This window comes from Macrobrachium nipponense, chromosome 48, assembly GCF_015104395.2.
Source record: "Macrobrachium nipponense isolate FS-2020 chromosome 48, ASM1510439v2, whole genome shotgun sequence".
In the NCBI taxonomy this organism is placed as follows: Eukaryota; Metazoa; Arthropoda; class Malacostraca; order Decapoda; family Palaemonidae; genus Macrobrachium; species Macrobrachium nipponense.
The window spans coordinates 10,007,701-10,026,409 of record NC_087223.1 but is presented as its reverse complement, the minus strand read 5'-3'; the positions used below and the strand labels follow the sequence as shown (position 1 = coordinate 10,026,409).

The window sequence follows — 18,709 nt, the reverse complement described above, 5'->3', positions numbered from 1 at the left end:
GCTTAGTGCGCAGTATCTTAAAGCATTCAAAGGAAGACATTGTTTGTAAGACACAAACAAAGCAAGAAATGTTTGTATGTGTCAGAGGTATGTTAACACAAACGCTTCAATGTGAAAGATACACGAAACTCCATTTCATAAACAGAGAAATTATTATTAGCCATTTTATTAATGAATAAACAAAGCAGAGCAAACTATTGCAAACACAAACAAATAAAAGAAACTAAGAAACCTAGCAAACAACGATAAACAAAGCAAATAACAAAAGATCACTAAGAAATTCAGACAACAAAGAAACAAGACACGTAAACAAAAACATCACACACACAAAAACAAAAAACAAAGCAACTAACAAATGTCCCAAACCACCACAAAAAACATTACAAACAAAGAAATTTTGAGTAAAACCACTATGAAATTCAGACAGCACAAACAAAGCAAGTCACGCAAATAAAAGTATCACACAATCATAAGCAAACAAAGAAATAGCCACAAGCAAAGCAAGTAAACAAAAAAATATTAAAGAAACTACACAAAACAGCCACAAATAAAGCAGCCAAAGAAATTCTGAGTAAACTCACTAAGAAATACCGACGCCACAAACAAAGCAAGGGGAAATTCCACTCCACTAAGCAGGACTAACAAACAAGCCCCACACAAACAAAGCAGCTAACAAACAGCACAAACAAACAAAAAAAACATACCAAACGAAACGTCTCCAAAATACCTCGCCTTTAAGTCTAGGCTTGTGAAATGGCTCCACCTTCCACGGAACAGAGAAGAAGAATGCGTTTATATTTTCGCAACTATTTCCTCTCGAGAGGCGCCACCCCTCACTCTCTCTCTCTCTCTCTCTCTCTCTCCTCTCTCTCTCTCACCCTTCCACAGCGCAGCGCCAGGTTGCTGCGTTCATGCCTGCAATCGGCGTTAATGACAGGGCGTCATTATTTTTTTTGGGTTACCTTCTGTACCTTGAAGGTTTTCCAGTCACGTAACTTGGTAGGGTTAAGATGGCTATCGCAATTTTTTCTTATTTTTGTCTTTATTTTCTTTATTTTATTCGTTCGTTTTTGGGCTGCTTATCTCGGTCGTGCGTGTTCGTGAATAGCTTATAGATATTATTATTATATTATTATTTATTATTATTATTATTATTATTATTATTATTATTATATTATTATAATTTTTTTTTTTTTTTTTTTGTTGCTCTATCACAGTCCTCCAATTTGACTGGGTGGTATTTATAGTGTGGGGTTCCGGGTTGCATCCTGCCTCCTTAGGAGTCCATCACTTTTCTTACTATGTGTCCGTTTCTAGGATCACACTCTTCTGCATTAGTCCTGGAGCTACTTCAGCCTCTAGTTTTTCTAGATTCCTTTTCAGGGATCTTGGGATCGTGCCTAGTGCTCCTATGATTATGGGTGACGATTTCCACTGGCATATCCCATATCCTTCTTATTTCTATTTCAGATCTGATACTTATCCATTTTTTCCCTCTCTTTCTCTTCAACTCTGGTGTCCCATGGTATTGCGACATCAATGAGTGATACTTTCTTCTTGACTTTGTCAATCAACGTCACGTCTGGTCTGTTTGCACGTATCACCCTATCCGTTCTGATACCATAGTCCCAGAGGATCTTTGCCTGATCGTTTTCTATCACTCCTTATTATTATTATTATTTATGCCAAATTATATTATATACTTGACTTGAATACTGTTTTAATTTCATATATATATATATATATATATATATATATATATATATATATATATATATATCACATATATATTCCTGATGAATTTATATTATTTGCTTCGTATGGAGTATCTGTAAATTCTTATTAATAATAATAATAAGAATAATAATAATAATAATAATAATAATAATAACTAATAATAATAATATAATAATAATAATAATCTGTAACAAAGGTATTATACATAAATTCCTTTTAGAGTGATAATGTTATACGACTCAGGGTATAAGAGAGAGAGAGAGAGAGAGGAGAGAGAGAGAGAGAAGAGAGAGAGAGAGAGAGAGATTGATAATAATACAACACAATAAATATGAAAACAAAGTCCCACCAGTAGAATAAAAGCCTCAAGATTTGAACTTAAAGGTATCCAATCCTCTTTAGGACAAGATGATATATTTATAGATCACGCTAAGTGAGGATATTCTCTCTCTTTCTCTCTCTCTAGCTTGCTCAGCCTCTTTTGAGATGCGTTTGACGTCAAAGAGACTGTTGTGTGCCAAGAGAGAGAGAGAGAGAGAGAGAGAGATGAGAGAGAGAGAGAGAGAGAGAGAGAAGTGGACGTACGTAGGGTAGTAAACCTGAAGTCTCTCTCTCTCTCTCTCTCTCTCTCTCTCTCTCTAATCAAGCGGTAAATGTGGCACTCTGCTAACTGGATGACGTAATATAAAAAGTATCTTCAGTCCGTTACTCCCATAATAGTCTGTATTGCATAACGGCTTAAGGCACGTTATTGCCTGCTGTTACAAAGAAATCATTTCAATACCTAATTTGGTGATTTTTGGCCACAGGATTTTTCTATCAACTTGGTGAATTAATCGTATTTTGCATTGGTGAATAAATTTGTTATATATGTGTTTTAATGTCTGAATGCGGTAAATAAATCGGTAATTTACCTGGCAGATAATTAACAAACTTTCTTTTTGCAGGTCAAGAACGGGGCACTGCAATCATGGATGCGTTCATTAACCTTTGATAAGTAGCACTTGAAACTATTTAATAAACTTTATATGATATTTATTATTATAGGCTTTTATATTGTCAAATTTATCATATTTTGTTTAAATTTAGTTTTAAATAAAGAGTTTAATCATTTGAATCGGCTAGAAACGAACGTTAGGTAAGAAAGTTAAGCCAGACATGTGCAACTGATTTCATTCCCCGACGTACCTAATGTTATGAACGAACTCTCCTGGTTCCAATACTTTCCAAAACAAGTGTAAAATGCTTTCGTATAACGTTACTACCATCTCGTATTTTACCGTTACCTTACTGAAATAATGTAAATAAATAATGAACGTTATTTTAAAGTAATTTCAGATAAATATTAACGATTTTTATCTCAAAAGATCGTCGACAACTCATAGCGGATAGAAGTCGTCGTCAGTCTAAGGGAAGATTGGAAAGTGTAAACAACTCAGCCGAACCTCCTCCGTTAAATATGGTGAGATTTCGCTCATTTAAACCCGAATTAGTACTGTTTTGTCGATATTAATGTCATTTTCAAGTTATTTTTGTCACATCTAATGTGATTTCTGTTCTTTATTTGCAGGCAGCCTTCTCAGAAGACCAGATCATGGGTGAGTAATCTACTCGCGGGTTGAGGGTGGCGGTGTGTCATTTTTTTCGGGGAGGGTGGTGTGGCATTTGGCTGGTGCCAAGATTGGGTGCCGACGTGCCCAGTCGATTTGAAAAATTTATCAGAATATTTAACAATATTTATAATATTTAACACTTATTTGGGTTGGATGTCTTAATTTAATTAAGAGTTGATAAGGGGTGGCCCCCCCTGGGTAGGGGCATTACGATGCCCACAAAAGGGGTTTTCAGTGGGACTCCTATCTAATGTTTGGGACAATATTTAACAGTATTTTGTAAATTTAAAACTAGTTTGGTGTTAAATATCGTAATTTAACGTAAGATCTAGGGCTTGTCGGGTGCGGCTGACGTACCCCAGGGTACGTTAGGCTAGAATAATAATTTTGTAAGATTTAGTAACCCAAATTATTGTTAAATATCTTAATTTAACAAGCTGGATTGTTATCAAATGTTGTAATTTAGCTAACACGAGTTAATATCGGACTTCGTGTAGGTTAGGCAATACCCGACCTACCCCAGTGTATGTTAGGCTACTAGATGTTTAACGATACTTTTCAAGGTTTAATGCAAATTTACGTTAAATATCAATCTGAATCAGTTTTTCAAAGAACTTTTGTTTTTCAGGTAGGGGGTATAGGGGGGGGGGGGAAAAAAAAAAAAAAGAAACAAAAAAATGCCCAACTTACCCCTAGGTATGTTAGGCTAGACAATTGATGTATCTACCCAAATAGGTATGTAAGACTGGTTTATTTGGCTTTTTGTATCGGTACCTTTGAGAGGTTTGGCAGGGTTTGATTGTTAAGATTGATATTTTGATGTAGTACTATTATTTAACAACATTTTGTTAGAATTATCTCAAATTTAGGGTGAACATCATATTTTAATGAAAGTTAACATTGAGTATACTTCGATTACTTTGAGAGGTTAGGCATTGTTTGATTGTAATGCTTTTTATTTGATGTATAAGTAAGTTAGACTTCATATTTTAAGCTTAATAGTTTATCTGCATATTTAGGCTTAGAAACTGTAGCCCTTAAATGTAGGTGGCTTGTATATAAATGTGTTAGACAAAAATTTTCAGCTTAATTTTTTGCTAAGTTAGTCATAATAATGTTAGTCTGTGTGAAAGTTAGGCCAAGTTGGCTAGACAAGGCTACCTCATCTCCACTAACCAACCCTAGACTAAATGTTTTTACTAGATTTATAATCAAGGTTGCTTTACGTAGTGGGAGACCAGAATATTTACTTTCTATTGTCTGTATTTGTTTATGTTTGTCTTCTGTATGATTATGGTATTTTCTGTAGTTTTGTGTTACGTTCAACCCCAAGGAAGCGGGTACTAAATACTGCGCCCGTTTTGCAGATAAACTGGAAGTTTCCATTTCTGGAAGGGTGCATAGGCCGTGGTAGTAGCTTGAAGTTTTACCGCTTAAGCCAGTTTAAGTAGTAAACGCTACTAGAGGGCTTTGCATGGTGATAAGTGTTGATTAGACTAATAAGATTTTTTTGACTGAGCTATATAGAAAAGTGAGGTCACTGGAGAGTAAATGTAACGGTGAAGGTCACACAAGATAACCCATTATTAATATATTTTTTGATTAAGCATATATATAGGAAAGTGTTTATATAATACAATCCCAATGAGATAATCAGAAAATTTTTGGTAGATTTTTTTTTTTTAAATCCATCCTTGGTGGCTGATATATACTTATTATTAGGGGAAGACTCCATGGAACACAGTGTTTAATGCATATAAGCCCCTTGGTGATAAAATGTTAAAAATATAGATGGAAAAGATGGAGAATTTCCCATTTCCTTGGTGAATTTCTTAAGTCATCTCACCCGTGCTGCTTGACTTAGTTTCCGCTTTGATTACATGGAAAATTATATTGAAGCTATTAATTTGTGCACCCTTCTCCCTTACATTTACTTCCTTGAGGAATTTACCTTCATGGCATCCTGCAAAGTGTTTGTAGAATTAGCAGTTTTCAGGACTTGGATGGCTTTTTATCATTAGTCTAACATAGCATAGTAAGGATGAACTCTTTGGTGTCCCTGTATCATTTTTGGCCAACACAGTGGGTGCCACGTAATCGCGGTGGATGCGTACCACCCCGACCCACCGTGAATAGTGGAACCCCTATTAAGATGCTTTAAAAACCTAAAAACCCCTATTTTTGGTAGTTAAAAATTAAAAAAAAAAAAACATACTAAACCTTGTTTTTTAAATAGTTTTATCACAAAGTGCATTTTATGATAAAATTGATTTTAAAAACCAGGAATTTGTGGATATTTCCCAAAGAACAATACTGCGAATAGGCGAATTTCCTGCGAATGATGCGGGGAAACGTTCCAGAGAGAAGTCCGCGAATAGGGGGGGTCCACTGTACTCCTAGAGTTTAAATAAGTTGACTGGTATAAATGGTAAAGTCTGACTTAATCTTTGGGTATAGGCTATATGTAGGAATTGTTATCATTCCTGAGGTTAAGCAGGCTTGCCTTAATGTCCTTTTTTGTAGCCTAGTGCTATGGTTCAGCTTTCCGATGTATGGTTTTATAATGTTAACATAATTATAAGTTAATTTTGATGTCCTTTAACACTAGCTGTGACAGATTGTCTGCTAGGCATATAAGTTTTACAAATTCATATTGTACATACCTCTAACATTTGTCAGTATTTACATTTAGGGTAGTGATAGTATGCATTCCTGAAAGTTACTCTAGCATATATTTAAGGCAACACTATGGAAAAAAGTCTAATAGGAATAGATGCTGAAGGAAATGTTATCCTAGCATATGCTGTATTGCAGTAGTTTTGATGGAGATATAGTTTATAAATGAAATTGTGTGAATGAACAAAATAGAGAAAAGTGAAGTAACTTCAGAGATTTATCAATATGGGAACAAACAATAGTAAATTTTTTGCAGTTAGGTGAATTTTTCAAGTAACCTCTCCTGTACTGCATTATAATATACACCCTTTCCTATACTCTACAGTAAACAAATTTAATTAGTAAACATTTCAATAAACAAATTTCATTAATAAACAATATTTCTTCTTTACTTTAAAATAAAGAAATTTAATTAATAAACAATATTTCTGTGCATAGTTATTCCGTAGGATTACCATTTTGTGACTTTTATTTGATAGCATTGGGAAAATGTCTGGAGGGTGTGAGGAATTCTTTGAACTTCATCTCTCCTAAAAGTGATTATATATAGCTCTGTCACTAAAAATGTGAAAAATTAAAGAAATATTTTTGAATTTTCCTATATATTTCCTTATGTATGTGCAGCAGTAGGCACATAAGCTATGTTTTTTAACTTTTCATTCAGGTGAATAATATAGGCAGTAGGAATTTAATTTTTTAAAGGGGGTGCACTGGTTTATATAGGGCCGATTATTTTTTTATTTTTGCCTATTGATGTGTATGATTTAGTCTACATGATTCTTGGTGTGAATATTTTAGCCATATCCCTTGCCAATGGTATCGCAGACTTTGTTTTAGCTTGGGATAAATATTTCAAAATGTTTATACTATTGTGGTTAGTGGGCTAGCCATTGGTTAGTCAGTAATCGCTAATGAGAACAATCATAGCATAGGTTAGCACTATTTTCAATATCTTGCCATACCTCTTCCATGAGCCGAGTGAAATTCTGGCAACTTTTTGAATAATAAGTTAGGCATTTTCTGACTTTGACAGCCAGGTGATTAGATGTTAGAGATGTGTATGTTTAGAAAGGCATTCTTGGTGCACGTGTAATTGCAGGGTGCATTGACTTTGGTTGGTAAGCTGAATTCCTGACATATGCTTCACTTTCTAATTTATGGCAAACATGGGAGTTGTATTGCTTTTGTTTTTTTGGTCATTCACCTAACCAATATAATTTGAAAACCACTCACAAAAGCGAGGATATATGTGAATTCTCGCCCTTAAAATCTTGAGTTTTTTTGTGGTGGTAATTTAAGGATTTAAAACCTAGGTATTCTGTGGTGGTTATTTTTAAGAACATAGGTTTTCATGGAGGAAAATAAAGAATTTTAGGCCAGTAATTAGCCTGCAGTTAAGGCTATTGAAGACAGATTTGAGGTGTCGGATGAATAGGTTAGGTAGTGACTTTTTCATAGTGAAATAGGTAGCCTTGTCAGGATGGTAAGGATAGCGTTGTTTACCAGAAAAGGAGTTAGATAGGAGCCTTGTCGGGATGGTAAGAGTTATATTTTACCTTAAAAGTAGCTTATTAGATATGTAAGCCTGCCTCCACTGCATTCATTTGCGCAGTTTTAGGAGCAAACAGAATGGACTTGACTGACCTGGCATCAAGGGTTAGGGGGCACTATGTACAAAGTTTGAATTTCATATGGCCTGTAGTAAATATAATTGTCTCAGTGTGAGAAATACTAATGTTGGGTTAGCAAAGTCATAACGCAATGACTTTTAGATTGAAATGGTCTAATTGTTCCTTATCGTAATTAGAAAATGGGTGAGAGGTAAGATGTTAATATGACTTCGAAAGATTGTCAAAGTTCAGCAGTACGTACATTTATACTTTTCTAATGATGTTAGTATTTTTGTAAGATAACTTGTTGACTGAAAAAGTAGTTTTTCTTGCCGTTTTGGGTTTGTTTCTAGTTTGAGACAATAGCTGGTAATATGCAGTTGGGATGATAGAACATTTTACCCCTTGATGGTCTTAAATCTGAGCATATTCTTCCTCAGTAGATTTATATACTTGGTAGTTTTTGTCATAGCTTTTTGTTCTGGTTACAAACTGTGCCAAATACTTTGCTTTGTGTAGATGGAAGGACCCGGAAATAGTTTTCAAAGCTTGTCGCGTGTCTTCTCGGTATAATGTTATTCACTGGGTATCTTCCTAGTTGCTGCTAGATTTTCTAAAAAGGTAAACTGCTGTCATTCATTTATAGGTTTTTAAAATATTTGTCTAATTCTGCCTAGTTTGTGTATATATACTATATTATGGTAATTATTGAGAAGGTGCTTCTGTCAAAGGTTAGTTACTGCTGTTGCAACTCTCAGATATTTACTGAAGGTCATACAATTAGGAAATCTTTGAAAATGCTACTATTTTTGACTGGCCATTTCTTGGTAGCCTGCTTATACAGTGGTCCCCCTGTATTTGCAGGGGATGCGTACCAGACACACACACACACACACACACCCCCCCCCGCCCCCCCCCCCGTGAAATAGTTAAACCCCCGAATAGTTGGAACCAATAGAAATCCTAAAACCTCCTATTTTGTTAGTTAAAACTCGAGAAAAACCCACTAAAAATGTTTATACCTGGTTTTTTTTTTTAATTTTATCATAAAAAGTGTATTTTATGATGAAATTTATGAAAAAAAAATCAGGAATTTGTGGATATTGCTCAGAAATATACCACAAATAGGTGAATTTTCCGCAAATAATGTGGGGAAATGTTCCCGAGAGAAATCCGCGAATGTACGAGTGCGAATCCAGAGAACACGAATACGTTTGGGTCCACTGTATATCTAGTAAAAATTGAGGTTAGTATTTGCTAAAGTGGAATTCTTCTGTTAAGTATAGTTGTGACGATAGTTTAGACTTGGTTTTAAAAATCATTGTTTCAGTACTACTATTTTGAGATTGGTTTCCCATAGCTTGCAGTTTTATTGTTGAATTTTACATGAACACAAAGCAAATTTAAGCTTCTAGATTGTCATTGGCAAGAAGAAAAAAAATACCAACTAGTGTAGGTTATGAAAATTCATAGCTATTACTCTCTCATGACTTTTGGAATATACTGGCATAAAGCCTAGCCTATGTACCATATCTGATTTTGTGGAATGAAACCTTAGGATTTCTTATCTTTTAGGGAAGTCGGTTCTATGTCATTGCCTGGTCATTAAAATGCTAAGTTTATATGTTAAGAAATTAGAAGCTCCATAGCTTATTGCTAATACCTTAAGTGGAATCTGTCCTGCTCCAAAGTCTGGGTAGAGTTCTTCTTATCTAATAAACTTGTAAGACAGGTTTGGTAAAACTGGCGGGTGTAACACAGGTTAGGTTAAACAACGTGCTCTAAGGCAGGTTAGGATAAGCTGTCTCTTCCAAAGATACATTGGGTTTAATAGCTTTTTCTCTGATTGGTTTAACCACCCTTGTCAAGGACAGGTTAGGTTAACTCATGAGGAATTGGGTGTTTCCATTTAATATGTATTGGAATACTTATTCTAAACTGCTTTCTCATTTTGTCTGTGATGGATTATTCATGTATTATTCAGTTTAGTTATCATGCTATTAATTTTTCAACAAAATGCCATTTTACAGTGAATTGAAGATAACTGTTGAAGGAACATTTTTTTTTCCTCCCCATTGCTTCACATTAGAGGATAGAGTAGCAATGGTCAAGTTCTATTGCATTTTTATTGCTATGTCAAGTTGTACAAGTGTGCTTATTTGTTTTTAAGTAGTCATTAGCCTACTCTTTGAATTACCAGTGGTTTGAATTTTTTATGATATGATTTATAAAAATAGCGATACAATAGCGTTGTTGAACTTTATCTTGACTATTATCCAATTGACCAGCTGTACATTACCATATAGTTTTGTAAATTAAATTTCCTGTTCTATTTTGATGTGCTGTTGTGCTACAATTTCAGCATGTGTAAATGTGTGTGAGAATTCCAGTAATTGAGTTTGCTTATTCTGTTCTGTTGTTTAATATCTCCTGTTGTTTCCAGATTTCCAGGAGGCCTTCTCCATCTTCGACCAGAAGGGTGATGGCAAGATCCAGGTGTCCCAGATCGGAGAGGTTCTCAGAGCCCTCGGCCAGAATCCTACAGAGTCAGAAGTGAAGAAGGTTTCACACCAACACAGACCTGGTAGGCCTAAGTTTGGTTGCATTATTTGTCGTCATGCACTGATAAGATTATCCTCTTGTAGTTGTGGGCATTTTTTGATAGGCAGGTGGGAATATGAAACTTGTCTTAATAACGGATGTTGAATACCTGGTCACTTGGCATGTCTTAATGATGAATGTTGAATACCTGGTCACTCGGCATGAATATACATCGTATGTAGGTAGCTGTTGCCTTTTGAAAATATAAGTAAAGGCTCTCAGAGATACAGTACCAGGATTTTTTGGGGATAAGTTGCATTGTTCTGTCTTGTGACCATGTATGCAGTAGAAGCTGTCTTGGTTTGATGGAATCTTGATGAACTTTGTTTATACTGACGAGTTATGAATATATATGTCTTCATCCACTGTTCGTATGGTTCGTATTGAACTGTGACTGAAATTATTCTGGTTTTGATGTTGAGCTTTTAATTGTGAGTTCCAGAAACAGGATTTAGAATATAGAATCTAGGCCTCAGGCCAAGTGCTGGGATCCATGAGGTCATTCAGTGCTGGAATGGAAATTGACCGTAAAAATTCTTGAAAGGTGTAACAGGAGGAACACCTCCCAGGTGCACTGTGAATCAGATGTTAGGAGAGGGTGGAAAGTAAGTTGGAAGAAAGCGAATGTGAAAGTGGGTACAGTAGAGGGGTTGCAGCTAGGGGCCAAAGGGACGCTGCAAAGAACCTTGAATAATTCCCACAATGCAACACATGAGGTGCATTGGCAGCGCTACCTCCAATGGAGAGGAACAGGATTTAGCGATTTTAGGAAATTACAGTGCTTGTGCTGATAAAGCATCCTATTTTTAGTCTCGCTGTATTTATTATAGACTAATTTTTCTTCTATTATTCAGAGGAGAGGATCAGCTTCGAAGTGTTCCTGCCCATCCTGCAAACCATCTCCCGTCAGCGCCCTGTTGACACCGCTGACGATTTCATCGAGGGACTCCGTCACTTTGACAAGGATGGCAACGGCTACATTTCCTCAGCTGAACTCCGTCATTTGATGACTCACCTCGGTAAGAAGGCTTTTTCTCTTTTCTTTTTTTCGAGGTTTGAGACTGAGATTAATTTTTAATTCTATTTCTTACTGGGTTGTTTCTTAGAAATTTTGGGGACTTTTCTTTTGTTGGAGTTCCACTTTTGTTTAGGTACTGTACAATCTTCAGTGCGATTGTGGAGTTTGCAGGTTTGTTAAACTGATTTTTAAGAATTATAATTTAGTAATACTAGCCTACTTTAACATGGTATACAATTACCTTGTCAGGTTTATTCAACTTTAGTTTATTAGTTCTTAGAATTCTTTAGGCCTCTCGGTCTTTTTTGAGGTCTTCCATTCATGTTTCCTAAGTGAAATATGAATGATTTGAAAATCTTGCTGATAATTGTCCCAAATTCCATCATGAGCTGAAGCAGAATTGACTTCTCTAGGAAATTGGGTCTGTCTTATTGCCCATGTAAATTTTATTTGATTCATTAGTTTTAATTTTATTCACTTCATTACTTTGTAAGTCTGTACATAGATTTGCAAAATTTTCTCTGTTAAATAAGGGAGTTTATCTCTAAACTACACTACTCCTTTTTTTTTTATGGACTCTCCCCTTTTGATCTCAAAAGCTTAGGTACCTTTTATTTCCCTACAAAGCTTTATATTTGTATCATGCATTGTCATTGCTGTCGGAAAGGCCTATATAGTTTCAGTACAGACTGTTTGTCATACTGCATTCCTTTGAACCAGGTCCATGGTAGTCCGTGCTGTCGGCATTGAATGAAACCTTTCCTAGATTGTGCTGTCAGCATTTGTGTAACTTTTGTATTGTCTTTTCTCAGCCACAGTTAACAGAAACCAAAAATTTGTAAAGGACAAGGTTATCACTTTGTGGGTGAAGTGAGTTAGCAGTATTTAAATTATTCTCTTCTCTTGACAGAAGCGGTGTTAGAATTTCTACCGGTTCTTAATTGCCGTAAAGGAGAATTTCATGATTTAATATCTCTTCCTAAGAAATCAGCTTCTAGCAATTTTTTCTTTCCATCTTGGTTTTGTTCTCTCTGAATCACAAATAATCAAAGAGGTTTTGTTCTTTCTGAATCACAGATAACCAATCCACATTTATTATTATGTAGAAGATGAACCTCATATGGAACAAGTCCACAGGAGCCATTGACTTGAAATTCAAGTTCCAAAGAATAGGGTCTTCATTTGAAAGAAGAAACAGAGGGTAATAGGAAACCTGAAATTAGGAACTTTTATTACGAAGTCCTGTAGAAGAAGGAAATGATAGATCATTCTTTTGATACATGCAGGATAAAATTGTCATTATTTTAAAGTGCTCTTCCAATGCTCACAGGACACTTAAATGAATTTGAATCTAATATAACAAAATGGGATATTTTTATCATAAATTGGGGACATTGTATTAAATTGTGGTTAGTATATTATAAAATTCTATCCTTTTACTTTTTATGGATTTCACACAGTAGATCTTAGGCATTTATATTGATTCCAGATTGAATTTATATTGTTTTAATGTAAAGGTTTTTGTTTTTGTACATTCAACTTCCCCGGCAGATATATACTTAGCTATAGACTCCGTCGTCCCCGACAGAAATTCAAATTTCACGGCACACGCTACAGGTAGGTCAGGTGATCTACCCTCCCACCGCTGGGTGGCGGGACTAGGAACCATTCCCGTGTTCTAATCAGATTTTCTCTGTCGCCGGTTCCAACAACACCATTGTTGGTTCCTCCTGACCTGATTTTCGTTTTTCGTTTGCCGTTGATCTTCTGGACTGTCTTTTGGTGAAGTATTGGATCGTTGGCTTGGCGTATGCTATTGTGGATTGTTTTTGGATTACGCTTTTGGATTTTTCTTATGATGTCAGACTCTGCTAATGTATATAGTGTGTGTGAATGAGGGATATAAGGTGAGGCTATCGAAGGGTTCGGTAGATCCTCAAACTGTATGCAAGAGGCGTCGGGAGAATGATTGTTCTATAACTAATCCTTGTAAGGGATGCGAGTGTCTGAATGAGGAAAGATGGAATGCTCTATCTTCCTACTTGAGGAAGTTAGAGAAGGATAGAATTAGGAAGGCTTCTTCTAGAAGCACTAGTAGGTCTCGTTCTAACGAGCCAGTTGAGGAAAATTTAGTTCCTATACCTAATGTAGTTCTAGCATCTTCTGCTACGGTTTCAGCTCCTTCGCCCTTCACCGAACCTGTGGATGTCTGTGGAGATGGCTAATATGAAAGCCGCTTTACGAAGGATGGAGCTTTAAATGCTTGCATGGCAAGGTAAGAGTGCTTTGTCTAGTGAGTGCAGTGTTCCCAGTGCAGTGGGGGGGGGGCGTCTGATCGGCTCTGCAACGCTCCCAGGTCTAGACCTCTTCCAAACTCCCAGGCCCAGTGGAGGAGGAATGTTGAAAACCGTAAGGAGGTTGTGGAGAATCCCCACCAGTCAGGCGTCCCTTCGGCAGGATCTGTTGTTAAGACCCAGACTGCCAGGGATCGCCACAGCAAAGGCATCCTTAAACAGTGCTTTTCGTCGACTGATTCGGCTTCTCCTAAGCGCGGATGGAGTTCGGCTGAGGAGTCGCGCCCCTTGAAGAGGGCCTGGAAGGCTCCCAGCAGTATGTTGGACTCCAGCCCGAAGCGGTTCCCAGAGGAGTCTCCTGTGGACAGGAAGAGAGCCAGGAAAGCCCCTGTCAGCCCTGCTCCTAGTTCAGCGCCTCCTTCAGCTTCTAAACCTCTTTCGTCTTCTTTGGAGGCGGACCAAGAGAGTTCTACCAAGAGGATTCTGATCAATCTGCAAGAACAGATTTCGTCGTTGGTGGGCGCTCTGGTTAGAGATCCTCCTCGCAGGAAGGACGCATCTCTTCCAGTTAAGAAGTCTAAGCGCCCTCCGCATAAGAGGAGCGCCTCTCGAGACAGGAGTGTGTCTCCGAGAAGTTCCAAGCGCCTCTCCCCGGTTAGGCGCTCTCTTCCTGACAAGCACGCCTCTCCTTGCAGCCGCTTTTCGCCTCTGGGAAGCAGCTCCCCTCGCAGGCGCGCCTCTCCTAGCAAGCTCTCGACGCCGACCAGGCGCGCAGCGCCAGATAAGTGCACTGTATCAGCCAGGCGCGCGGCGCCACCCAGCCATGAAGCGCCAGCCAGGCGCTCTCCTTCCTTCAGCCGCTCCTCTCCGCGTAGAAGCGCCTCTCCTCGCAAACGCTCCTCCCCTATCAAGCTCTCGACGCCAGCCAGGCGCTCTTCGCCTACTAAGCGCTCTCCTTCCTTCAGCTGCGCATCTCCTTACAGGCGTGCAGAGGAAGACTTGGATGAAGTTTCGGAGGAGGAAGCTCCTAGAGTAGCAGCTCTTTCCGACTACAACACTTTGGCGGCCCTGCTGGTCCAAGAATTTGGCGATTCTCTCAGCCCAGCTGCTCCTCCCTCTCCTCGGTCGCTGTTCTCCAGCATGAAGACAGCAAAGAGTTCCTCCTTCTTGAAGATGCGCCCGACCATTTCGATGAGGAAAGCTCTCCAATCGGTAGGGGATTGGTTCAAGTCGAAAGAGGAGTTTTTTCTTGTCCTCCCTCCAAGCTCTCGGGAAGGAGAGGCATGTGGTATGAAACTGGAGAGCCGATGGGGTTGTGACTTCCATCTTCAGCTGAGGCAGATTTCTCTACCTTAGTAGATTCCGCAAGGAGGCATTCCCTGCCCACGGCCAAGACTACATGGGGAATGACAGAGATGGACCATTTCCTCAAGGGACTCTTCCATGTACTGGAAGTGTTTAACTTTTTGGATTGGTCCCTTGGGGCATTGGCCAAGAAAACTCTCGATCCAGAGTTTTTAGGACCTGAGGTTCTGAACAGCGTGTTGTCCTACATGGATAAAGCTGTCAGGGACGGATCAGGAGAGCTAGCTTCTCTCTTCGGAGCAGGAGTCTTGAAGAAAAGAGCGGTGTTTAGCTCTTTTCTAACGAAATCAGTATCCCTGATCCAGAGGGCTTCCTTACTTTACGCCCCTCTTTCCAACCAATTGTTCCCTTCCAAGTTGGTGAAGGATATTTCTCACTCCCTGACGGAGAAGGCGACTCAAGATCTGTTGGTGCAGTCTGCAAGGAAGGCGAGACCAGCTGCTCCCTCCGTCAGGAAGGAGAGTCGTCCTTCTCAAGCGCCCTTTCGTGGGGGCCCTTCTCTCAGAACCTCTTTCAGAGGAAAAGGACCGTAAAAGCGAGGTAGGTCCTCTTTCAGGCCCTTCAAGAGGGCTAAATGGGACTCGAGTCCTCCAGACGTCAGTAGGTGCCAGACTTCTCAATTTCTCAGAAGCCTGGGCACAGAGAGGAGCGGACAACTGGTCTCTATTTTGAGAAAGGGATATCTCATCCCCTTTCAGGAAAGGGCCGCCCCCTTGACTTCGACGCCAAGGGAACTTTCAGCAAGATACAAAGACCCTGTTCTGCAACGAACCCTTCTTCTTATGGTGGACCAAATGCTGGAGGAGGAGGCCATAGAACCAGTTCAGGATCCCCACTCCCAAGGATTCTACAATCGCCTGTTCCTCTTGCCGAAAACCCCGGGGGGGGCGTTGTGGAGACCTGTTCTGGACGTAAGTGCCTTTAATCGCTTTGTGGAGAAAAGGAAGTTCTCCATGGAGACAACTTCTTCGGTTCTCGCTGCTCTTCGTCCGGGAGATTGGACGGTTTCCCTGGACCTCCAGGACGCGTACTTCCACGTACCGATTCATCTTGCCTCAAGGAAGTATTTGAGGTTCATGGTACAAGGGAAGATCTTCCAGTTCAGGGCTTTTTGCTTCGGCCTGTATTCACGGGGCTCATGAAAAATGTAGCCAGATGGTTACATATGAAGGGGGCGAGGATATCTCTGTATCTGGGCGACTGGCTTATTCGAGCCAAGTCGGAAATTCGATGTCTGGAGGAAGGTCGATGACCAAGTCACTTGGACTACTGGTAAACCTCGAAGTCCCAGATGGTCCCCAGCCAGAACCTTGTTTATCTGGGGATTCGGATGGATTCCCAGGGTTTTCGTGTGTTTCCATCCCCGGAAAGGCTCGAACGGGGTATGGAAAAAGTGACTGCCTTCTTAGAGAAAGAGCGAAGCTCCGCGAGGGAATGGCTGAGTCTGCTGGGGACACTTTCCTCGCTGGAACAGTTCTTCTCTCTAGGAAGGCTTCACTTGAGACCCCTGCAATTTTATCTGAAGAAGATGTGGGATCAGAAGGCAGGAGACTTGTCGGATTCCTTCCCAATCATACAGGGGGGTAAAAGAGCAACTGAGTTGGTGGCTAACTCCACTCAGATTGAACAAAGGCTTGTCTCTTCTGAAGCCGAACCCGCACCTAGTGTTGTTCTCAGACGTGTCAGGGGTGGGGAGCAACACTAGGGGCAAAGGAAGTGTCAGGCACCTGGAAGGGGGACCAGGTGAACTGGCACATAAACATGAAAGAGCTGTATGCAATCTTTCTGGCTCTAAAGTGGTTCGAGTCAGAAGTCAGAGGCACGGTGGTCCAAGTCAATTCGGACAACACCACGGCTCTGGCTTGCATCAGAAAACAAGGAGGGACACATTCCTTCTCCCTGTGCGAGACAGCAAGAACCCTGCTTCTATGGGCGAAGGAGAGAGAGATTACGCTCCTAACCAGATTCGTTCAGGGAGAGAGGAATGTAAGAGCTGATCTGTTGAGCAGGAGAAACCAAGTCCTCCCAACAGAATGGACGCTCCATCAAGACATTTGTCAGAGGTTGTGGACACTTTGGGGCAGACCACATCTAGACCTGTTTGCCACGTATCGGAACAAGAGGCTGGACAACTTTTGCTCCTCCATAGCAGACCCGAGAGCAATAGCAATAGACGCTCTCCTCTTAGACTGGTCAGGGATAGATGGTTACGCATTTCCCCCATTCAAGCTTGTGAGGGAAGTAATGAAAAAGTTCGTTTCCTCTGCAGGAATGAAACTTACCTGATCGCTCCTTTTTGGCCCGCCCGCTCAAGAATGGTTCACAGAGGTACTGGAATGGACGGTGGACTTCCCCAGATCTCTTCCACTCAGGAGAGATCTGCTCAGACAGCCCCACTTCGAGAGGTTTCACAAAAACCTCCCCGCTCTCTGCCTGACTGCCTTCAGACTATTGAAAGGCTCGTCAGAGCGAGAGGCTTTTCACGAAAAGCTGCTAGCGCGATCGCCAGAGCCCGCAGGTCTTCAACCTTGCGGGTGTACCAATCGAAGTGGGAAGTCTTTCGGAGATGGTGCAGGTCGAAGAAGCTGTCCTCTTCCAATACCTCTGTGACCATTATTGCTGACTTCCTTCTCTTTTTAAGAGAAAAATGTCATCTAGCCATTATCTACGATTAAGGGCTATCGTAGCATGCTTTCCGCTGTGTTCAGAAACAGGGACCTGAAGATTGCGGAAGATAAAGATCTGCATGACCTCATCAGATCCTTTGAGACCTCTAAGAGAAAGTGCTCTCAACCTCCTAGCTGGAACTTGGATGTTGTTCTCAAGTTCTTGACTTCAAGCAAGTTCGAACCTCCTCATCAGGCTTCGTTCAGGGACCTGACTAGGAAGTCAATTTTTTCTTGTGGCTCTCGCGACTGCGAAAGAAAGAACTTGCGAGTTACAAGCTCTGGACTCTAGAGTAGGGTTTAAAGGTGACTCAACTATCTGTTCCTTTAAACCTCTATTCCTAGCAAAAAATGAGAATCCCTCGAAGCCCTGGCCTAGAAGTTTCGAGGTCAAAGGACTCACCCTTAGTGGGGAGAGAGATTGAAAGGTCCCTGTCAGGACCCTTAAATTTTACCTGCAAAGGAAGAAGAAACTTAAGGGCAGTCTTGAGAGTCTCTGGTGTGCGGTCAGGGACCCTAAAAGGCCGATCTCTAAGAATGCTCTGGCGTTCTTTTTGAGAAGCGTCATTACGGAGGCGCATGCGACGTGCAATGACGATCAGTTGCAGCAACTTAGAGTGAAAGCGCATGAAGTAAGGGCCATTGCGACCTCTCTGGCTTTCCAGAAGAACATGTCTCTGAAAGATATTCTGGCTGCCACTTACTGGAGATGCAGCTCTGTGTTTGCATCTCATACTTGAGAGACGTAAGGGTAACTTACGATAAGTGCTTCTCTCTGGGGCCCTACGTATCTGCGGATTCGGTGCTGGGACAGGGAGCTGATTCTAATCCTTGCTAGTTCAGTTTAATTTTAATTTGTGGTGGTGTGTTTTTATGGTTGTTTGAAAGAAGGTTTGGTGGTAACTTCTTTCAATCGTAGTTGTAACTCGTGTTAGATGGTCAGGTGGTCGGGATTGGTTTTGTGCTCCTTGATAGTGCCAGAGGCAAAGGATTTGCCATGTAAGTGGGATAGCCCCCATTGACAAAGATCCTAATAAGGTTCTGTCACGTAAGCAGATAAGCCCCATTGACAGATCCACAAGAACTCTCAGTCATAGGGCCCCCTGATCCCAACTCCTTGACGAGGTGG

At 40.1% G+C, this 18,709-nt stretch overlaps 1 protein-coding gene across 1 annotated transcript in view; it reads left to right on the top strand.

Moving 5' to 3' along the window:
* The first annotated feature begins 3,080 nt into the window (after positions 1 to 3,080).
* The window catches only part of LOC135205039 (myosin-2 essential light chain-like), a 32,303-nt gene continuing 16,674 nt past the window's right edge, over positions 3,081 to 18,709 (top strand). The window contains exons 1-4 of the mRNA XM_064235299.1: positions 3,081 to 3,199; positions 3,308 to 3,335; positions 10,080 to 10,220; positions 11,092 to 11,256. Coding sequence (XP_064091369.1) covers positions 3,197 to 3,199; positions 3,308 to 3,335; positions 10,080 to 10,220; positions 11,092 to 11,256 — 337 coding nt within the window. The 5' untranslated portion in view covers positions 3,081 to 3,196. The remainder of the gene's footprint in view (positions 3,200 to 3,307; positions 3,336 to 10,079; positions 10,221 to 11,091; positions 11,257 to 18,709) is intronic.